General features: G+C 34.5%; 1 protein-coding gene across 1 annotated transcript; it reads right to left on the reverse strand.

Annotated features, from left to right (window-relative positions):
• On the reverse strand, positions 1,595-22,397 carry LOC105175984 (serine protease SPPA, chloroplastic-like). Its single transcript, XM_011098635.2, has 13 exons — positions 21,525-22,397; positions 20,758-20,941; positions 17,305-17,442; positions 15,999-16,169; positions 15,813-15,916; positions 14,573-14,640; positions 13,919-14,085; positions 9,463-9,532; positions 7,288-7,442; positions 5,090-5,195; positions 3,782-3,869; positions 3,511-3,654; positions 1,595-2,401 (listed from the first exon to the last, which is right to left on the reverse strand). Exons 1-13 carry the CDS (start codon positions 21,954-21,956, stop codon positions 2,174-2,176), a joined length of 2,055 nt encoding a protein of 684 aa, XP_011096937.1. The 5' UTR covers positions 21,957-22,397; the 3' UTR covers positions 1,595-2,173.

A 24,571-nucleotide genomic window follows, 5' to 3' on the forward strand; every position in this document is an offset into this window, starting at 1 on the left:
CAAGGCACTTCTATTAAAACTTAAGAAATGCCTGGACAGATTAAATTTCTTGTTCCATAGCTTAGGTGATTGTTTTAATCCATATAGGGATTTCTTTAGCAGATAAACATAATCAGATTTTTGTTTGTCACTAAAACCACTAGGTTGGTGCATATAAATTTGTTCTTCTAAGTCACCATGCAAAAAAACAGTTTTAATATCCATTTGTTTCAATTCCCAATCAAAATGAGCAACAAGAGCAAGAATTATTCTAACAGTAGTATATTTCATAAGATGAGAGAAAATCTTTGTACAATCAATTCCTTCTTTTTGAGTAATGCCTTTTACCACTAACTTTGCTTTAAAATGTTTTGAATCATTTTCTTGTTTTTAATTTTGAAAATCCATTTGCAATCAATAACAAAATAATAAGAACTCAATTTTTATTAGCATGCAAATATTTCATTTCTTCATTCATGGCTTGCATCCAGTGTTTCGAATTAGCATATTGTAAAGTTTCTTCATAAGTACTAAGTTCAAAATTTTCAGCATTTAACACAAGATGAAGGCGATCTTATCGGCACCGGAGAGAAAGAGCCTTATGGCTTTGATACCACTCTTGGAAGAATCCACCAGCAGTGAACCCAAGATTACAAAACCCTAACAACTATTACATTAAACCGTAGGTTACGGAATCCTTATACAAACCAATAATACAAAAATATTAACAAATATTACGAATAATTATAGATCTAATAAATACAGTAAAAGAAAAATAAGAATAGTAAAGAGTGTTTGGCTCAGGGCCCACATCCAGTAGAGAGAAGCCCATAGCCACCAAAGCCGTCAATCACTCATGGTTGCTACACCCAAAACACACCACCAAGCCCTTATCCACAAAGGATCATAACTTCCACTTGGGAAAGGCTAGTCACAAAGAACAAATGTAGGAGGAAGAGAGTTTTTGTTCGGTTGTTTTCCACTAGAAAAACTGGCTGCTTAAATAAGGAGGAAAACATTGATGTGGGAGAGAGAGGGAGATAGCGGAGCAAGAAACTAAGAGGAGATCAGAGAGAGAAAGGGCGAAAGAGACGAGGAGACGAGGAGAATTAGGGTTAGGGTTTTCACCTACTAAATGGGAGGATAACTATATAAGAGGAGTCGGGTCAAATAATGAGCCGAGTAGGTCAAGTGAGCTGAGATAAAGGAATGGGCCAAAGCGGTAGATATGGGCAAAGCCATCCAGTGAATGGTTTTGGGAGGTTTTAGGCTGGGTCTACTAAATAAGTCATGGACCATATTTTATAACAAGAGAGAGAGAGGAGTTAAATAACAAAATACGAAAACTAAATTAAATATTAAAAATACAAAATAGCATACCAGAAAAGGTGAAAAACCAAAGACCTCCCACCCTTTTGAATAAAATATAGATGAAAGATCATTCACAAAAAAGATCAACAAATTCCAACAACTAGCCCAGCATCAGCCATCCATCACTCTGGTGATTGGCATATTGATTCAATATATTTTATGTAGTTGCCACAATTATACTACTTGAAAGACATACTTGTATCAAGACAAATGCTCTATGTAGTAAGTTTCCGTAAACAATCTATCAAGGAAAAAGTACCTCACTTGGAAAAATATATCCCCAGTGATTAAAAGCATCATTAATAGTAACAAGCACAGATTATCAGAAAGAATGTCTCTATCTTCGTCTTTCTGGTGTGATGCCTCCTATTATTGGGCCATTATTTAGTGTTTACATGAACAAAACATTGGTTACCTAACATCACTTTTTACAAAGTTCACAAGAATCCTGCCTCAAATAGTATGCCCACAATGCAGGAGTAGTTCTTAACTCTAGATTTCTCACGTTCGAGGCTTGGTAACAATACAGATCTGTTATATAAATAAAGGGAAAACACCCACTATTCACATGAACAAGTTCTAGATGCACTACAATATGGCAAGCTCAAAGACTTCAATTGCTGAGCTGTGCTCTTTATCCTAGCAGCAGAGTACAAAATAGCTCTGGAAGTTAGAACATTACCTAGCAAACTCTGCTGTGTACCACGGATAACATGCATTTGTATTCAGGCTGAATTTACATGGCCAATCCGCTTTCAGATGATGCATACCAACTTGCTTTTGCTTTGATTGACTACGAAAATAAGGAAGAATTTTGTAAAAACTAGAGAGATCTTAGGTAATCTTTTATCAGTCTGAAGATAAAGTTGGCATATGAAGCTCCATCTAATTGTTCCATCATGATTCCATCCATACGGGCTTGAACTACATCAGATGATGCCATGACCTGTAGCAACTCTTTAAATGCTTTGTCTGCTTCAACAAGAGTGCTACCTAAGCCCAAGATTTCAGGAAGAGAAGTAGAAGGTCTTGACAGCTCAACCAGGGTGACCTGAAGTTTAGGACTCGTTAGAAATGCCAAAACACGAACTCATGGAGAAAGGGGGAGTACCATGTATTGGAGATTGAGTATGATTCATGTTCACATGAGATCCAACAGTAAATGCATGATTTCACATTACAACCTGCATTGTAATGAAATCTCAATGCACTATAAATATCCTATGGCAAGCCACAACTAGAGTTGTCAATAGGCGGGTAATACCCTGACCATGCTCATATCCACAACTTACCCATTATCAATTTGATGGATCCAGACTCCACCCAATCCCACCATTTGTTTTTCGAAGTTCATCACCAGGTAAATAATGTTCTGTATTTACAAATAATTTTTAATGATTATAATGAAAAGATTTGGGGTATAGGGTGATTTGAGTAGACCCCTTACCATACCTAAAATATTTATTTTGTTGGGTTTAGGCCGGAGTTGGGGTTTCTATAGAGCTATTTGGTTCGGATTTGGGCTTGAATATTATATCATCATTATGGGCCTGGATTGGATATTATCACAACTTGACAATAGCCACATGTGTACAACAACAGACAATCCTTTCCTAGTACGAGTTTTATCCACAATAACTGAAAAAAAAAACACTACAATAACCATGAAAGTGAGGGTTTCATTGGCCTGAGGTCGTGAATGTTTATACAAAAATACCAAATGATCTCAACTAACTCTTTAAGATTTATGCATGAATGCAAATCAAAAAGAATTAAAAGCATTTGAGTTTAGAAAAAAAAGTTTAAACTCAAACAATTTATGCCCTATGCAAATTGTTTAAGCAATCATGAAGTAAGAACTAATAACCACATTAATGACTTTAGTTTCGAACAGTCAACCCCAATAGCATCTGAGAAATAAAAATCTTGTAAATATTATAGGCATCTTGTAGTATTATTGTTATTCTATCTCAGAACACCCTACACCTGATTTTAATTTGTCTCCCCAGAAAAGTTTACCGATGCATTTTGATCTACTTTATGGTTCCTCTAGGCTCATTTTGAAAAGGAAAACCATCCTTTCTTGTAGATATTCTATAAATGCACAAGAACATTAATGATTCATATGCCAAGAATCAATAGAATATTATTCAAAGTAACCTGTTTGTCCAATGGTAAATTAGCCTTCTGTTTTGCTATTGCCACAGCTCGAGATAGTCCACCAACAGCATCAACTAGACCTCGTGCAGCTGCATCATTGCCAGTCCAAACTCTTCCTTGAGCAACCTCCTCCATCTTGTCTACCTAAAACATGATTTACTTGAATATAAGGGACTTGGTAATATAATTTATAGCATCCTATGATATTAATTTTCCTTTCAGCAAATGTTGGCTCCTGGCAAGGGGATGTATATGTTACTGAATGCCATACAGTCATTGATCTTGAAGAGGCTGCCTTGTCCCGGAAACTTCTATATGCACTCTGTGCTGACTTTGCAAAGAGTTCTGCTTCATCAGCCCTTATATAACAAAAAACCATAGTCCGTAAGTAATCTGTCTGCAAAAGGACCCATAATAAGCATAAATCAAACGGAAAAACAGAGATGAATAACTCTATAAATTGGTATACAAATAAATGGCACTCTAGGTCTTGCATTTTCTTCCCTTTGTTTAAAACTCCAGAGGTGAAAAGGAGTCCTTTTATCTCTGAGTTTCAACAGTTTACACCAGATAAAATAGAAGTGGTGACATGAGGTGAAAAGGAGTTCTTTTATCTCTGAGTTTTAATACCAGAGATTTTAAAACCTCCATTGTTCCACTGGCCACTTCAGCTACCATAGATCAAGGTTGTAGTATTGGCAACAGAATCGGTAGGGGTCGTCCACATCGGATGGAGTGTATCAGCATATTATCAAGAGATAAGAAAAAAATGTATTATAGGATGTCAAAAAATTCTAGAAAATGAATAAAATTATAACATAAATTACTAGTCATAAATATATGTTAAAAATTCTTTGAACAGAATTAAATAAACATTATCGTTACACTTGCATTCGTAATAAAAAATAATTTGAGTAATACTAATATGAAAATATTCTGTATACATATAATAATACGTTAAAAAATCATATTTCAAAGAGTCTTTGGGAAATATATAATACATGCGACAATCTAATGTTACCACATAATATCGCTGAGAATATCGTGATATTGACGATAAATTAATTTATCGGTAATATAATCTAATATTAGGACATCATTGATAATACATATAAACTCAAAAAATAATAGGTATCACCTGGTATCCCACAATAGACAAGGACCAATTTGAGTATGTATCAAAGGATATCATCTTGACCGATACTTTAAGCCATGTTATTATGTTACAGAGTTTCCCAATGCATTACTTCCTGTCAGAACACTCATAACATACAACACACCTCACTTTACGTATGCAAAACCCCAAAAACGCTCATAACGTACAACATTTTACCTCACTTTATGTATGTAAAAGCCTAGAAATATCAAAAGATTTATGCCCTTGTGTAGAGTAATTTTAACTGCAACAGCGATGTATAAAGGTCGCAATGTGCTGACAAGAAGAGGGGAATAAGATGACAATAATTATGGTAGAAGCCAGTCCATAACTTCACCAACTTGACGCCCAGTTGCAAAATTGAACCCTTCTATATATCAAATGCAAGTTCATATCTCCTTTGCAACACAAAATTTAACATACCTGAAAGGTCGTTGTTCAGCTGCAGTAAGTTCTGCATATCGTCCCCTTGATATAATCTCCTTATTGAAGCCAATCCTTTCATAAAGTTTTTCCAAATTGAACTTTCCTAGGGGCAAAATAGCAAAAATATCAATAAACTTTATCATCAATGTTTTCATAAAATCTATCCAAATCAAACTTCCCCAGTAGCAAAGTAGCATAAATATCAATACACCTAACTTTACTTTCACAACACAATCAGATATCTATTGTATGAAAACTTTGAAAGTGCACCTAGAGTCCCCCCGGAAATGCTCCATTGTAAACCCTAAAGTGGTGAAATTTTCATTTTACTCTTGACTTACAGAAGATAATGGAATAAATTTGTTAATGGCTGTATTTGTAATGTCTATGTTTTCTGATGAATGAATTCATCATGTTTTATAGTTCAAGCAATATCTTTATAGGTTTCTTTTCTCAATGTTTTGAGAAAATGCTTAAAAAAATTGATTAGGAAATCTTCAAACTTTTAAAATGAATAGGTAGAATGTATGCCTTCTAAGCTTTATTAATATCCTCATACTTATCCAGTATGTACACAATTAATATATACGTTCAATTAAATATGATGTGATTTGGCAGTATAGTAATACGGGGTGTCTTTTATAATATTTCTAATGTGCTAAGGAGGTGTTTTCTTAATGTTCTTACAAATAGGGGTGTCTCATCATATTTTGAAGTGATGATGGATGTAGTATATTGTTATTAATTATGAAATTGTGTATTCATTAAATAACAATAACATATATTGTGTTTTGGACATAGAAATTAATTGAATGCCAAATAAGAGGTGGAACCGTAGCCTTTGATAGAAAAGAAAGAAGAAAGCTTTGATAGAAAAGAAAGAAGAAAGGACAAGAAGAAGAGGATAGAAAAAAAGGCCATAGTATCAGAAAGAAAGAAGACGACATTAAATGAAGAGGGGGAAGAAAAATGTCGCAGATTAGGGGTTTTTTGTCAGTTTTTTTTTTTCATTTTATAAAAAGCCCAGCCTAGCCTTAACTTCAGCAGGCGCCTTAGAGCACACTATAGCCGCGTCAAGCAAAAGCCAAGCGCCATTTCAAAAAATGGCAATGGGCTCTTGCCTTTTGCCGCATGCGCCATGACGCGCCATTTAAAACAATGACTGAGACAACCAATGGATTTGTTCCTACAACGATTACTATATTAAATACTTACTTTTGAGTCACCGTAGCATAGTTTTCACTAATTTCATTAGATTTCGTATCAATAACTTGTATGGCAGCACAACAACCACCTTTTGGGATTTATTATCATTTTAGCATCATCGCGTTTGTTTTTCTTTTCATATAAATGTAAATATTTCTTTTTTTATATTTCAATCCAACTATACCAGAAGTGTTTGAACAAGACAGCTTTTTGTAACAAATGCAAGAATGGTTGTAATGTCACTCTCTATACAGAAAGATGAAAAACAAAAAAATAGATAATTTTTTCCATCTCCAGCTGTTATATTCCATACTAGTATTTTATTATATTTACTCCCCGTTTTAACTATATAAGCATTACACTTACACCTCCAAGTTTCAAAACATTAACGAGGGTATTCTGGTCAACAAAATATAAGGATCGTTGGGTGATGAACAAAATTGAAAGTCCATTTAAAACTTTTTGTGAACGTCAACATTTTCCGTCATAAATCCTAAGGGTAAAAGAGTCCTATTGCAAACAAAGAATTTTAAGAGGAAATCTAAGTGTAATCGCTTCAATGACATAAAGTGTAATTGCACTATAGGATAAGGTCCCAAGGAGCATGAATGTATTAGCCCCTGTCTGAATATAAAGACCATCTCATAAAGCAAAAGCAAATTGCAGGTCAAGATAAACCTGCAAACTTTTATGGATGTGCCTAATCTTTTGAGATGTGGTTTCTTCGAGGAAACTTAAAACAGATATTATTCATCCAAATTCTGATTTATATGGACGAAGTTGCCTTACAACTGTAAAAATACCCACAGTTTCTTTTGACTTCTACAAATTTGAGTGTCTCAATTAACAACTTCTTGTCACTTACTTTAACTAAAATCAAAACATGTAACGTGAATATCTGAAGCCCATTGAAGAATGCAACTACTGGACAACTTTAGTAAAAAATTTCTTATTTCTTGCCACTGATAGATAAGAGTTGGAAGAATGACCTGTCACAACTCCAATCGAACCAGTAAGGGTAAGGTTTTCCGCAACTATAGTCTGTGCAGCCATTGCCATGTAATATCCTCCACTAGCAGCAACATCAGCCATTGATGCAACAACAGGTTTTGAGGCAGCCAAAAGTTTGATTTCTCTCCACATTCTGTTGAATCCCAAGAACATCAATAGTAAATGAAATGATAACGAGCATATTCTGTTGAACATAGGTTGCTATTTTTCCTCAATACACTTCAAATTGTTTTAAAATTGTAATAGATATTTAGCATTAGGTTTGTGAATTGATGAGAGAACGATTCAATTTGCTAGAACTGGATTCATCGTTTTAGAATCGCGTGATTTAGTACTACAGGAACACCAAATCCTCTCATTTCCATTAGAACTCAGTAAACATATGAGATAATTATATTAATACCACCAAGGTTTCTGTGATGTAACCATATGGGACAAGTTTAGAAAGTCTTCTGCAAAAAATTTCATAGCCAATATCTAAAAAGACTATTTATTTTAAAATAATGGCATTCTCATGCTCAGTGGTCAACATTCATACACACTAATCAAACCTTTATAGTACAGCAATAGCGAATACTAGGTTTCAGAAGCTTGTGCATTTCATTATGTTCTAGCACATGTAAAGATAATTATTGCTAGTACCAGAACTTATCTCTGATATGAAGAGTCAATATTCAGTTCTTTAACAGATCATCTTTTCTAATGATAAAATGATTCAAGAAGCATCTCTTCTCCATCTTGCCTAAGCAGTCAGAGAGGATTATTCTACTTTGTGTGGTCTAATGATACTATAGTACAGCATCCAAGAGAAATTACAAGCTAAAATTCATTTAGGAACAAAAAGAATAAAAAAAGAACACTGGTAATTGACAAAACTTTGTGGCCCAACTTATATCCTGATCCCTTCCCCCCATGAAAACCAATAATTACTACTGCACATCATAGCAGTGATAAATAGACATTTCACTCCCATGTATTTCACAAGCTCACTTTAGTTTACTGTATTCATCAGGGATTCTATCATGCTAACTACCAAACTGGATAGCGCTGCCAGAAATAATCAAGAAACTAGATTCTTATAAACAACATGGAACTCATTTGAAGGCTTGGTAAGTGCCTCACTGAAGTAAATTACACAAAGTCCAAAAAATTTTCTCCCTTCATGATCTGGGATATCTTTTCCGTCAAGCGAGAAAAGACAACTTGGACATAATTTAAATGACTAATGCACCTCAGAGATAATGGTTTATTGCTTATCGATTCAATACCCACCACAAAATCCTCTTTGTTGTTGTAACCATGAGTATGGTTCCACCGCCATTTCTTTTTTCTGGAAAACAAGTCTGGCATTTATTGGCTCTTCTTTTACAAGCTGCACCCTTGCTTTCATACTTGTGTGAACACACTGATGGCCTCTAAACTAAATGTTTTGGAAATCATTATGATGCTTTTCAATTTTAAAACCTCTCTTATGTATAGCAGCATTAATAATTTTCTAACAGAGAGAACGACACATAGAGCCAGAGCATGGGGGAGGAGGGACTTACTAACTAGACGTTGGTTCATCCTTATCTAAGAAGTCTACTTACTGTTGAGCACAATCTAGTCCTGAAGAAAACTTTGATTCCCTCTTTTTCCTTTTTCATATTTGATGTAGTTACACATGCATATAGGACAACCGTTCCAAATTTACTAGAGGAACTTGTCCCTGCTTCTCTAAGCAATGTAATAGAAGTAATTACGGTGTGATTCTTGTGAAGTTTCCGAGCATGATTGCCCATCTTATACTCAAGGTAACAGAAGTAAGAAAATTTTCTCCAATGGCTCCTTTCTCAAAGTATATGCTTAGTATTTATATTTATCCTCCTCACCACAGCTTGAGGTTATGAATTCCATCAGACCAATGGAATATGTGATATAAAATTTTGAATAAAAGGGTAAGTCATAATGTGGTTGTAGCAACAGAGTTCTTCCTAGCAGCAGGGAACAAAGTTAGGCCCAATTAGAGTAACCTTAAGTTAAAATTAAACTATTTTATGTACTATTTCACATATTTTAGAACACCGATATCTTTTATTACATATTTCAGTCTACTAGGCAAAACAAGTATATAACTACAAGAAGAAAAACACAAATACAGAAAAAAGACTTACAAATCAGAAGCAAGGGCATCCCCTCCAGGACTGTCAATGCGGAGGACAACAGCTTTGTACCTTTTTGATTCTGAAAAGGACCATATAGCATATAAATCACATAAATAGACAAGTATGCAATCAAATACAAAGGATTAAGGAACCAAAGAAGGGAACCTTTTGCTCTTTTCTGATAAAGCAAATTTATCAATAAAAAAGATGGAATAGGTTCTTAGGACACCAAATTCACCATGGAACTATTATTCCAATACAAAAGTCACTAACCTTGGGAGAAAATTTTCCAGACCAAATTATTGACAAAACACAATTCAAAAGACTCTCAGGCAGCCCAAATTATTTACAGATTTTTATCCCAATTTAAGGCAAAACAATATAGACCACATATAGATCAAAATCTCCTCCAACTCCCTAGATCAAGCTCCGTACAAAAATAGTGAAAAAAATTAAAGATGAAAATTAAAGCAATTCCTCGCATAAGTATGTGTCATCCACTACATCTAAAACAATTCAAACACGTGCATGTGAAATAGGATACACAAGCATTCATAGTCAAATCATTGATGAAAAACAAATTATAGTTTTTTATTAGTGTGGAGTGTGAAAAACCATAGCCAAACAAAGTCATCCTATTCACAAAGAAGAAATATAATTTATTGCCCTATGCATTTCTAAATTTCAATTTTAACTTAATAAGAAACCTCTTTTAATAGGTGATTGTCGAGGTGCAAAAGATGCTTTAACCAAAAATATTAAAAATTTAATTTCAAAACAAACTTTTGCCAGATGGCATGCATGCCTTAATGCCGTATTATATGTGTCAATTTTGATATAGAATATATATAGGAATCTCATAACCATAATCCTAATTTTCTACTTCGAGATTTTATCGTGATGTCCAAAGAACTAGAAGGGCAAAAGCTAAAGGTAAGTCCTTTGGCAAAACCACCAACTAAAGTTCCCAAATTAGAATACCCTCCACTCAACATCCACATGCACTAGAAAACTTCCACTTTTATGCCCTCAAACTCCTAAAACCCCAAACCTTTGAGAATATTATCGGTCTCTATCCAGGCCACAAAAAGTCTCATCCGACCACAAATAGTTGTCCAAACAAGTGATAGATTTAAGGGTGTTCAATTCGGATAACCAAACCAAATTGAACCGAAAATTCGGTTAATTAAAATTTCGGTTCGCCATTAATACCGAACCGAAATGCTTTTCGGTTCGGTTTTTGTACCAAATTAACAGAATTTTTTTTTAAAAATTAAGCAATAATTATAACAACTAAGTATATATTAACTATAAAATAACTATTTTTTCTTATAAATACAGATATTAAGGTATTTAATATTTATCTATTATTTTTTTTATTATATATATCTGTTATAATATAATATATATTTCAAAATTTGGTATTCATATCGGTTCGATTAACCAGCACAAAAAAATCGAAACTGAACCGAATACCAAAACTTTTTAAAAGAATATCCGAATACCGAACTAAATTTTTGGTTTGATATTCAGTAAAAATTGAACTTTCAGTTCGGTCACATAACCAAAAATTGCACACACCTAATAGGTTCACTCCCATGGGAAAACCAATTCCATTAGCTCCATCCAAAGCATCCCAACATGTCCTTCTTAAAAATATTCCCATTTAGTCTCTTATTATGATTACATCAAACATTGCAACACTTCCTTTGTAAACAAAATAAGAAAAATATCAAATCCTTCTATTTTTTAATTGGAACTAAAATCTCACTTATCAAGTTTCCTAATTGGTTTATGACCTTATTTTGGCTGTGAACCACAAAAGCAATACAAGAATCCTTTAAAACAGTTCTTTAAAAATGTGCAAACCACTTCTTCTCCAAGACAACATCCTCCAAAATCCCAATGTCTCAAAATTTTACATTCAATTCAATATCACGTGGATACTAGAAGTCAAACCACGAGTCAAAGCCTTAAAAATGAAAATATTCAAATTTTCTCCATGGTTAAGAATGTCCCATCAAGTGGTAGGACAAAATGATACCAAAGTAGCTCCAGCAAAATCCCGAATACTGCCAATGCTCTACCATCTTGGGAGAAGAAACAAATTTTCAGCAGCAAAAATTTCAAATTGAAAAACAAAATTTGGCTACAAAAAATTGGCCAAAGTCTTGGGAAAAAATGGAAAATTTTTGAAAGACCACCAAAGTGAAAAACAAGAGAATATTCAATCTAAGCGTCCAGAAATAAGAAAAAATTAGGGAAAAAAGCAGTTACCACACTAAATTTCAGCAAATGGATTGTTAGAAGTACTCACAATTGTTCTTGTAATTTTCTGACACAGAAAAACAACAAAAAATGAAAAATGGCAAAAATTATAATTGCACACCCATCTTAGTGGGTTATTGTGTCCATATTTAAACCCATTATTGCCATCACCTCGTACAAGGAATTTCACCCACCATGCATTCAATTTCTAGAAATAAAAGGCAATTGAAAGAAGAGGAAGAGGGAGAGATTGCATTCAGCAACTCTCACACACACTTCACCACTTTAAGCAATTCATTACGCAAAATTTCATTTTTAATCTTGTTACTATAGAGATGTTGCACTTTTAGTCATCTTTTCTTTTGAAAAATCACATTTAATTGGTAAGTTTAATAATGTTGACACCTTTGTCCGTAATTACTTAGTGAACAAATTCAGCCCTGCCGTTAGATATGTAAAGCACATTTACTCACTTTTACTCCTAAACTTGTCGGTGACTAAGAATTGTGGCCGGAGGGGGAAAAAAACAAGAAGGATACTTTTTTTTATCTAAGAAAGAGGATTAAACCTTTAAACATACTTCCTCATTTGAATAGAAGACAAAACTCCTAATTCCCAAAAAGCCTCCGTTCCCTCAATCCCTAATTTCTTCAATCCAACTCCAAAAATGCCTTATTCTCTCGAATCAATCCTAAATCTCCTCAAATAAATACATAAAAATGATGCAATTCCAAGAGTTCCTCAGCTCAGCAAGTATGTTGCAGTTACAATTGAAAAAGGCACTTCAAGATTTTTCAGACATTTGGTATTTCGCTTAATGGGGTAATCTCAGACTGCTTAATTTTTGCAAAAAGGAAATCTTCAGGATGGGTTAGAGGTTGGGTAGGAATGAATGAGACAAATTAGGTCTCAATTGATGAATTAGGAAGAGATATTGGGTCTTCCAATGGATTGGGGTGAAAAATTAGTGCTTGTGAGAAAAATGGGAAATAGAAAATTTGGGATTATGAAATAAGAATGCATGTGTTAAACATTTTATCCACAACTTACCAGCCTCGTTCACGCATGAAGAACACACGCTTTTCTCCATCACATTTTTAAAATTATAGGATTAAATGTATTCTTTCAAAAGAAAAGGGTAAAAATGCAACTCCCCTCTAGCCACAAGATTAAAAATGAACTTTTTCCAATTCATTACTTCCCTCTATCTAGCAAGTTTGCAATATTCTAGTAAACAAAAACAAGAATGTCTTTGATTGTTGACATCTCTATACGTTGTTTATTTCTATAAAACTTCTGTAATTTTTCAAGTCCAGTAATTCAATGAGTAAGTCTCAATTTTAGTTCTTATATTCTTATTCTTAGTTTAATATCTTTCAATTGTTATTCTCCCTTGACCCTTTTTGTCTAGAATTTGGAATAAGCCTTTTATCTCACAAACAATTTCATGTTTGTTCCAACAATGTTTCTTATATTTGATCTTCACTTAGTTATCATTTCCTGGTACTAAATGGTAATAGAGCCATGCAATTTCTGGATATATTCATTTGTCCTCATATTCATATTTCTTGAGAAACTCTATTGGAAGACAAAGATCTGCTAGCTTGATTGAGGCTTCACAATAGAAATCAATGGAAAGTCATTCGCAAATTTTAAATCCACACACTATAAAAATCAAAGAACAAGGACATTTATTTTCAAAGACTTCAATCATTAAGCATGAATAAATATAAACTTTTGTATATTAGTCGTGTTCAAATTTCCATTTGATGAGAGAAGGAATGGGTACTAGTGTTTTTCTCTCTGTTTAGAGATTGTAAGCATTCAATAACTCTGAGCTCAGACTTGTCCCAACGAGTCTGCAATTGTCCTATTTATTTCAATTCTTTTCCAAATTTTACTCTCTTAATAACCCCCCACATCATTAATATTCATACTCTTACACATAAGAACTTATAATTATAAGATAAAATATATATATACACACATGCTTAGATTGCCAAAAAAAAAAGCAATTGCTGATACCAAATTTTATATGTTAAAGTTTCGAGCAGCCTTACTTAAAACATAGATAACATAGAGTATTATGTAGTGCTCATGCAGGATGTACAAGGGTGAGTCAGCTTTCTGCTTGCATGCTCTTTACACCAAATATAAGATTAACATTTTTTCTCACATATATAGGAAATACATGTACCTCTTACACTGCGAATCTTTTCAATGAATTGCTCAGCTACGATCCCAGAGCTGGATGCACTTAGTGGACCTCGTACACGGCTGATGCTTCCAGAGGCTCTAATTATGGCTATTTGATCTCTAAATCCAGTCAAGCCTAAAGTCCATTTCTTAACGCGGCTGTATTTCCTACATGTGTCAGGAAAGAATATAGTATAAGCATAGAATATTATCCGTTTAAACACAAGGGAAGTTGCATCCTACATATATTATAACAATTCCAAGACCTGTTCCTGGGATAAGAACAGTTTTTCAAACACTTGTACTGCTAATGCATCTGAACTTAGGTGAGTAGCAAAGATATTATCTTCCCAATAAAAACAGATTTTACCACTGACTGTTGGTCAAAACAGAAAGTTCCTGATTAATCATCAAGGTCAACTTTATTAACTATGTATAGAACTTCTAAGTATAGTTTATGGGAAACTGAGTTAAGGACTTCAGAAAATTAAGGTACAAATATTTTAACCATCACGATTATGCAATTGATGCAAAGTCTCATTGTCTTTTGCAACGGCAGCCTGAAGAGTATACCAAACCCATAGGTAAACCATAAAAAAAATTGAAAAATACATGTCGCATTCTGATATGAATATAAAATTCAACAAAGAAATACCTATAGTCAACTGTTGGAAGATTTTTACTACTAGGAATTGCCAAACGCTCTTTTAGCAGTGACATAACCTGAAATATGGAAACTTACTAAAAAGATGTGAATGATCAGTAACAAAGAGAAACTGAGATTCAGGATATGAAAAGTTGACATTGCTGATCCCAAATCTAATCCCCCAGAAATCAAAATGATTCACATGTAATGAAAAATTACACAACAAACGGTAATCTAAGTTACCTTAGTCATAAAACTAGCTAATTTTATGAAGCTGGCAACTCTTCAAATCAACACTCAGTGAAAATAGATTGATTTTACTTCCTTTCAAGAACAAGACCAGACGAGAGAGGGACTCAGCAAAGATTGATTGCTTATATTCCTTTCTAGAACAATATCAGGTATGAGAGTGACTCAGTGAGGAATGGATTGATCTATTGTATTTCTCCTATGTAGAACAAGAGCCGGTCAGAAAGGGATAGGTTTGGCTCTTGTTTTTCCAAATTATTGATTCGGTATTCATCTCACAAGAAAATTGAATGTCTATTGCAAGTTCAGAAATAATGCTTATTGAAACACACAGAAAAGTTTACTAACTTCACCAAAATATGCTTACTTTTTCTTCAACATTGCATATGACATGTATCCATCTATAAAAAAATGTCAACAATGTCTCGTATGTTTATTTCTAAGAAAATGCAGGACACAGCATATTGACCAATTCACAGAATTGGTTCCAGTTTTAAGGCCTAGCCTAGCACCAATAACTATGTCATGTCAGCAGGATCAGCAAAAGAACTACGTATTTTCCATGTGTGTTCAACTGCCAAATCCTAATGTTATTGAGTTATTGCCTTCACTGACTACTGTTATAGTCTAACACTCTTTTTCATATATCATACGTCCTCTGTATCCATTTAGTGAAGCTTTCAGATTATTGTTTGATCATAAAGCATGTAAATATCAAATTACACAAATTAGCTAAGCAACAAGTTGTCAGAGTGTTTTTTCCCAGGTAGTACTAGATGCCTAATTAAATGCATCCTGTTAGATGCTGCATCTGAGAGAACAGAAATCAAAATTCTTTTGCATGTCTTCCATACAATAAAAGGAGATATCACTTAGAATCACTGCTTCACCATGTCCCCTTTGAATTAAGTGTTTCTGTGTTAGGAGTACCAAACCCAGGAACCATCCCGCACACCACAAAGGTCGCAAAATTTAAGTAAGAAACATATAACTCACGCACCTCATCATCATATTTTATATCAGTTATCCAGCCATCTTCCTTCAATCTCTCAACTTCATAAACTCCTTCATCAATAAAATTTTCAATATCTTCTTTTTTCTTTCCTGCATATGTAAATAAGAGATCAGATGACCAGATATCTATTGAATGTAAATCGTAAACCAAGCCACTAACTGCAAGAATTACCTTTCTCAAGCGAAATTTTCTCTACCCAGTTTGCGTAAATGTTGTCAAGCAAAGCTGTTAGCATCTCCCGGTTCTCGTCAGATATGTTTTTACGCGTAAGTTGATCCCCAGCACTCTTATATTTACCAATCCGTTGAACCTGTGGCTCAACCCCAATTTTCTCCAGGACACCTACAAAACAATTGTTGACGCCACTCCACTGCAGTTAAAAGGAGATTATAAGGATATGCATAAGTGCAGCCTAAGATGCTTATAAGTTACCAGTCTTTCTATCTATTTGAATTCTTACCAATTTGGTAAGCTGCTTTATGTATAGAAACAATGAGAAAGTACATTTTCCTGTTTTGAGGTAGGGATAATTTCATTAAATTAAAAAACCAAACCATTACATTGAATAGTGACAAAAGCTGTTGTTTATTAGCTGAATCTTACAACCTGAGGGCTACCAAAATTTTGAAAACAGTCTTTTAAATATCTGAATGTCGGTACAGAGCCACATACGATGCAGAAAAGAAGAACTTAATAATGGATTAAATAACAAGGCACTGACAACTTCATGCATATTCATAACCGGATATATTTGACTTTATGCCATGTACAGATATAATAAGGAAAGCAACAGCTTGGAATAAAGGAAGTGATAAAGAAGTTCCTACGACTTGAGCCTGAAATGAACAACATACAGTTGGAAAGTAGGAACTACTTCTCCAAGCCCAACTAAGGGACATAACATCAACCAAACATGAATAAGATAAACGTCGCAATTGATGTGGTGAGCAAAGCAAGACAATGACCTACCAGGTTAAGTCTTGGTATGTGACTTGGGTTCCGTTGCATGACAAAGTATTTTACTTGGTTGGCCCTCCACATAAATCAAATGGCTAACTTGAGGTTGTCTCATTCTTTTATTAACTAAGCAACTGGTTTTCATTTTGGAGTTGGTAAATTACATATTTATATCTTTTAATTTTTTCGTAAGTCTAAAGGTAACTTTTTTACCCTCAGTCACTTAGTTCAGGGGGCAGGGGCTTATTACTGGGCTATTTAAAAGTTCTTTACTGGTTATGAAACATCTTGTATGGTCTCTGATGAGCCAACATAGCTGTGCCTATAGTATATACAAACTGAAATCTAAATAGAAAAAAAGAGTCGAATTTCAAAAGTGAAAATTTGGTTGAAATGAGCATATTTGTAGCATCCACATCATTTTTACCATCTTACATCAGCATTAAGTTAGGGCTATACTGTACTGGGTCCTTTGTTTAACTAAAGAATAAGCCTTCTGCAGCCACCAGAAACAACTCACCTCCAAGGAATGATGCCTGAACAGTGAGTCCATACAATTGAAAGTAAGCACTTGCTGGGGCATAAAGCTCTTCACAAGCACTACCAATGTAGTACTCTTTCTCTCCACATGCTGGCACATAGCCCACAATGAACTTGCCTGCATATTGGAAGAAAGATACATGCATGAACTTTTATGACAGAAAAGATTCCACAAGGGTAGATGAAACAACTTCTATATAAGGAATTTCATGATCCATCATAGGAGCCTCAGATGGCAAATGTGATTAAAAACATAATGCCTTCTTAACAGCTTTATCCAGTTAAGGAACTATATATAATTACAAAATTAGAGAATTTCAGAGTTTTGACACAATATTTCAGAAGTACACTGGTAAAATGTCAAAACTTAAACTGCTGTACCAAATTCAAAAACTAACAACAAATAATACATATCAGAAATTTCTGCACAGTAGCAGTGTGTTCATAATTTTTCTTTCTACACTATACAGCAGAAAGAAATGATGAAAAAGATCTCCAGCATAAAGATTTCATTAATGTGGCAATACATTCTTCAGCTACTGCCACATCCAGAAAGACAGTGGTCCTCAATTTATTGTTAGTAAATGAAGTCTCTAGACCACTCTGTGTGCCTGTGTGTATGCCTGAGAAATTTTGGTGAGGGGAAAGGGCTTTTGTGCATTGGTGTGGTTATGTGAAAGAGAGGGGAGGGCTATTATTTAGGGGATGATCATTATTGAGGGGAGGAGGGTGGGTGGGCCCTCCCCTGCTTTGGCGCTGCAAAGCTGCATCGATGGCAGTAACAAAGCTTCAATGCTGCCGCTTGGCTGCCGACGAAATAAAATAAAAAACCCCCCAGAGCAGGACTGCGCTTTGAAAGTGTGGTTCTGCGCTGTTGTAAAATTCTATGTTTTCTTTTTTCTTTGGTTTTCCAGGAACTCTTTCTTTTTTCAAATATAATTTTAAAGGCAGAAGTTATGTAACACAGACGCCGTTCTGCCTAAATCTTGAAACTTCTTCAAAATGCAGTGTTTAGTCAATTTTCTCTTTTTTTAAACTATTTTTAATTAATTTCCTCGTCTTGATAATGTAGCAAAGTCACACAGAGAAATAAGAGTTAATCCCACAAGTTAGTATCCTCGATTGTAGAAGTACTCAGAATAAAAAGATCTAAACCCCGACAAGCTCTTTATAATTAGTTCAGATAATATAAGGACTAAGCAAAAAGAATCAGATAACCCACTTGCAAGCATATTGGATTGAATTCTATTTATCAAATAAGCTTGGGTAGAATTATATTGGACAAAGTCCTACACAGAAATTAGCACTTTACGGACCAGCATATTAACCCGCAATTACCCACTTGCTGTAAAATAATCTTAAGCCGAAAAATAATCATGGAATTCGAACTTGACTTTGATGTACGAGACAAATCCCATTATTTCGATTTTCCCATATTGTTTCTTGTATTCAGATTGTACCAGCTATTGCTATTGTTATTCCTAAACTTGCAGCTATTGCGCCATGTTCATTTACCTCTCCAATAGAAGTGGATCCATAATGAATTTACAGAAAATAAGACTCTACTGGTTAAATTACAGCAAGCAGTTTTTGTCAAATCAAAATGGCTGAAGATCAACTTATGGTCCAATTTCTGCTAGACAAGAGTCCATCCACCTCAATCCGCAATCTACCTATCATGTTCTAGATCATGGGAAACATTGGATATTTCTTTATTATCACGATACAATGTTAAAGACTCGTCAAATTGGGTCCAGACGACCTCCAAGACATTTTAGAGACAGTTCAGAAACAATATGAGAAACAGCTCAAACCTCTGCCTCTGTACTCAATCATGCTATAACAATTTTTTTATTGGCTCTCCAGTCCAACAAATTTCTCCTCTTCTTAAATTACAGACCAAAAAGTACTTAAAAAGTAAAATAGCTACAACACATTCCAAAATACTTGAACTTTGTGGTCATTAGCTGAGTTCTTGATCAGCCTGTCTACAGTTTTTGGAGCTTGTGCATACAAAATTTTGAAAATTATACTCCTTTCCAAAAGGCAACGTGTAAGTACCATAAAATGCTACAAACAACCTCCATATGATGTTCATGCAGAAGCCAATGAATTGATTTGCCATCCCACCGCAGAACCAATTGCAATAAATTGGCATGTATTAGATCAACCAAAGCTCACCAACTTACTTCTGGTACACAATTCTATCTGCTCTAAGTTGTTATGGTCTTTCCCGAACCTCAGATTTCACAGAATAAGTCTTGGACTGGTTAGTGGTTTAAGCATTAGGTATAGAATTATTCACTATAGTAAGTGCAACAAATGTGTCAAGTTTGGCGCTAAAACCAGATAATGATTTTCCACAACAAAAGAAACAAACAAGAACGGAACATTTAAAATTAAGTTTGCAATTAAGCACACAGAAAGACGTTTATGCAACATATAAAAAAACGTTAAAAAGAAAGGAGGAACTACATTTAACACATTTTGAGCTCCAAAAGTCAAATTCCATCCAACAAGAATACATTTGAACCCACATGCAAACAAAAAGAAATATCAACCCAAGTAAGGTTATCAATTGAACTATAAACGAAAAATAGCTTCTCTGAGGGTTCATCCATGTGAAGCAGTACTTTATGATTGAAAGTAATGCACATAAATTGTAGATCTCTATATTCTTTTATCTTAATAATTAACTTACTTGGTTGTTGTTGCCTCACAGAAACTCAAGCAAAAACACTATTGCGTTACCTAATTATTCCTTGAGCAATAACTCACATGAGTGCTCAAAAAAACTAGTTGATTAGACTTGAAGATATCAAAAACAATGTAGAAAAGCTGGCAATCATCTGTTATTACTTATCATTAATTTACAGTGATACGGACATCGTAACGATGACCAAGAAACAATGGCATTCCCCTCTCCGCATCCATTAGTTGTTAATTTGTCAAGTTACTAACACCATTAAAAATATAGAATAGGATGTAGACATTTCTCCATCTTACAACTTCGATGCAATACAATATAAATGTCAAACAATAACATTTTTCCACTTTCACCAATAGCTAACCAACTTTAGGTACAAAATTTTAGTTTTATTTAATGGATAATTTATATGTAACCAGCCACTTCTGCGATGAGCCTTATAGTTACCTTTTGGTGATTACACATGGCAGGAGACAAAGGAAGAAGGGACAAGTAAATGAAGGTGCATTTTAATGAACTAATGCCACATGCATACAAGCATCTATCGATTTATGCATGCAGTACTTGAAATATAGAGCCAATTTTAGATTTTCAAGCCCGCCCATCACTGAGTTTCTCTAGCCAAACCCTATCAGGGATCTGAATCTGTTTTCTTTATTTCTGAGGGACACAACAAAAGAACACAATGCAAGCAGAGCACAAGCCCTCATTATTATATGGCGATACCTGATTTCTTGAAGTCCAAAATGTGCCTTCGAATTTCTTCAGTTTTACCCCATCCACAACTCAATGGTTCTATGTGGAGATAAATACCCGAAATGCGAGGATCATAAGCTGCTTTTATAAAATTCTCACAAATTTGAGGTAAAGATAATCCTGAGGAGAAACGGCTCTTCAGCTGATCAGATATCTGACAAAAGAACACGAGGAAGACATTTTCAGTTTTATAACATAATATTATACAAAAATATGAAACAACATATTGAGGTTTGTAATATAACACAAAATGCATTTTCATATCCCCAACCCATTGGCTGCCTTGTAATCTTTTAAGACTAAGCAAATCCACCTGCATCAAAAAGTTGAACGAGAACAAGAAAATTGACGGGCATTTTTTAATTTTTCTCCTCATTAAAGTTTCTTGAAATGTTGCAACAATTGATGGATCATCACAAAATTATTGCACGATATGAAAAGCCAGATCATCATAACAGCACATGCTTTGAAAATTAAATCTCATATATATAATGATATCTAATAGCAATGAATTGTATAAGAATTACGAGTATCAAACAATCTTATCACCCAACACAATAACCAAATATCCAACAATAATCCACCGTCATCAGAAAAACAAAAGATTGAATATCTAATAGCAATGAATTGTAGAAGAATTACGAGTATCAAACAATCTTAGCACCCAACATAATAACCAAATATCCAACAATAATCCACCGTCATCAGAAAAACAAAAGATTGAAAGCATAATTCACCTCTCCGCGAATTTTCATCACAAGCACGCTGCCCTTCTTGACACGCTCCCAAGGCCATGCAACTAACATCCTGAACTTCACAACCAAACTCTCCCAAAGATTATATTCCCTGTACAAAAACTCCCCGCTCGGGTACTTGTCATCATCAAATCCAGAAAAAGAGCTCCCATTATCACCCACCATCTCCCCCTCCCTCCCACCTCCGCCTTCAATCTTCTGATAATCATCCGATAATTTTTCATCGCTCTCTGTATCAAAAGCCCGGGTCAAAAACCTGGGAAAATTCCGGTTCTTGTGGAGGAAAGAATGTGGCTTCTTCAAGTGGAGTGGTATAAGCGAGTAGTAAACTGACAAAGGGGGTGGGCATTTAGTCGAACGGGTTGCGTGTTGGTGGATTGAGGTGAAGCGCGACGTAGGAAGTAACTGAGCCATTCCCGGAGAGAAGAGAGAGAGAGAGGCCCAGAAACCAGAATTCAGTTGTTAAATGCTGGCGCAAGATATTATGGCAGAGCTCAAAGGATATGAATTACATGGTGCAGAATTGAGCTCCATACCATTTATCTTTTAACCTAATTGACATTTCAGAAGTACCGCTGGTAAAATGTCAAAACTTAAACTGCTGTACCAAATTCAAAAACTAACAACAAATAATACATATCAGAAATTTCTGCGCAGTAGCAGTGTGTTCATAATTTTTCTTTCTACACTATATGGCAGAAAGAAATGATGAAAAAGATCTCCAGCATAAAGATTTCATTAATGTGGCAATACGTTCTTCAGCTACTGCCACATCCAGAAAGACAGTGGTCCTCAATTTATTGTTAGTAAAAATGAAGTCTCTAGACCACTCTCTGTGTCTGTGTGTGCCTGAGAAATTCTGGTGAGGGGAGAGGTTTTTTGTGCGGGTTAATTATTTTCTTATTATTAAAAAAATAAAGAAATTGTATAATATAATTATAACGCGTCGCGGATGTCGAATATAAAAATATTTTTTAAAAAAAATTTGCACAAGCAGTGGTTCCAATCCACGACTCTTTTTTATTTTTTTTAATTTTTATTTAATTAGATTTTATATAAATTAATTATATAAAATTAATTTTTAACAATATATATTAAAATTGTATTAATTTAAAAATACAATTAAGTATATAGATGTAATAGTGTATACTTTTTTATATAATTATAAAAAATACAATAAACTATACAATTATTATTAATTACCCAGCACCGGTACATTTGACTATGTAGAAGAATCTCTTTGTTAGGCTTATTCCCTTTCATGCGTTTGCGCTCAATCCATCTCATTGTGAATACGTGATGTTTGGTTTTGACTAGGGCGTGTAGAGATACGAATAGTAGTGTCGTCGACCAACTCAAATTTTGGGACATCCCAATAATTTTCGAAATCCATAGGTTCAAATGACGTAGAATATATATTCCTCTAAGTCATTACATCATAATAATTCTTCACTATTGATACAGCATTAATCATGTATGCAGCGCATATCTTTTGAGCGTGACTGCAAGGAATACCAAATTGAGTCCACTTGCCGCAAGAACATTCTCGGTTCGCAATTTTGACAACATGGGTATTGAGTCCATGTGATAGGATCTCATTTTGTGCTTATTTCATGTGATATTTTGACCTATTTTGTGATCAAAATGCTCCTAATTAAATATTATTTTGCGGCATTAGGACAAACAAATGAAAAATGAAGAAAATAACCAAAATAGAAATTCGGACAAGACTCAAACTCGATTTTTGACAAGAAATTGAAGCTACTTGGACTACCTTTTTTTATGAATGAGGAGTTTAACTATGATTATAATTTTATTTCAATTAGTCTTTTAGTTCAATTAGGATTCTAACTTTTAATCCTAGTAGAATTAGGTATCTACTTACTATATATATGTGATGTAATTCACTTTAAGAGACAACTTTTGAACTCTTGATAATTCAGACCTTGAATTCTCGTCTCTCTATTTCTCTACATTTTTATCATATTTTTCTATTTTGCTTTTCATGCATTCTTATATGAGCATGTCTAGCTAGTTCTCTCATTTCGGTTGAAAACTTGATGAATGCTTAAATCTAACAAGTTGTGAGATCTAATTTATGCTTTCTACTTTTATTCATATTGGTATTTGTGTTGTTTTCTATGTTTTTATTACAAATAATCTGATTTATGAAGGATATGTACCATTATTCATTGTCAAAAATATTTGCCTAGCCAATTGAACTTGCAAATCCGTAATTGTTTGGGCTGAATGGGAAACCCCATAATTTCTTTACGGGATCGAGAGGGTTACGGCAGGGGAACCCTTTATCGCCATATCTATTCGTTCTCGTAATGGAGGTTCTGCATTTGATTCTTCTACAGATGATTGATCAGGATATGCGTTTTTCTTTTTATTGGAAATGTGAGCCTTCTCAATTATTTCAGCTTGGATTTGCAGATGATATGTTGCTGCTCTGCAAAGCTAATATGGATTCTATAGGGGGTTTTAAGCAGGGGTTGGACCTATTCACCTCCTAGTCAAGTCTCCGGATTAATGTGCATAAAAGTCATCTTATCATCTCTCGATCTGCACAGGGGATACGGGAGCAGCTGTTAGTGATGCTCGGCTTCCAGGAAGGGCACCTTCTGATGAGGTACTTGGGACTTCCTCTAGGTTATCGTTAACAGACTGCCAGCCTTTATTATTGAAAATTGATCACCGCATAAAAGGTTGGGAAGGAATGAGATTATCGTATGCTGGGAGGGTATAGATTATTAAATCTGTCCTTATGGAGTTAAGTATATATTAGGTTTCTGCGTTCATCCTACCTAAAGGTGTTATAAGGGAGATTGAGAAACGTTTGAGAGCTTTTATATGGAAGGGCACAACGACCAGTGGATATGCTAAAGTAGCATGGAGGGATGTCTGTAGGCTGGCGTCGGAGGGGGTCAGGGCCTACGAGACATTGCTACTTTAAACCGTGCCTTGATGAGCAAGAAGCTGTGTGATGTTATTCAATGTGATAGAATATCAATCTGGGTAGAATG

The sequence above is a fragment of the Sesamum indicum genome, linkage group LG13 (genome assembly GCF_000512975.1).
Source record: "Sesamum indicum cultivar Zhongzhi No. 13 linkage group LG13, S_indicum_v1.0, whole genome shotgun sequence".
NCBI classification, from domain to species: domain Eukaryota; kingdom Viridiplantae; phylum Streptophyta; class Magnoliopsida; order Lamiales; family Pedaliaceae; genus Sesamum; species Sesamum indicum.

What these genes read in the sequence shown, in the direction of transcription:
- LOC105175984 (XM_011098635.2), bottom strand. Translation starts at nt 21,956, where the DNA reads ATGGCTCAGTTACTTCCTACGTCGCGCTTCACCTCAATCCACCAACAC. An exon ending in TGATGAAAATTCGCGGAGAG is followed by an intron (nt 20,942 to 21,524) that starts GTGAATTATGCT and finishes TTCTTTTGTCAG; the next exon opens with ATATCTGATCAGCTGAAGAG. An exon ending in AAAGATTCGCAGTGTAAGAG is followed by an intron (nt 9,533 to 13,918) that starts GTACATGTATTT and finishes GGTCCTTTTCAG; the next exon opens with AATCAAAAAGGTACAAAGCT.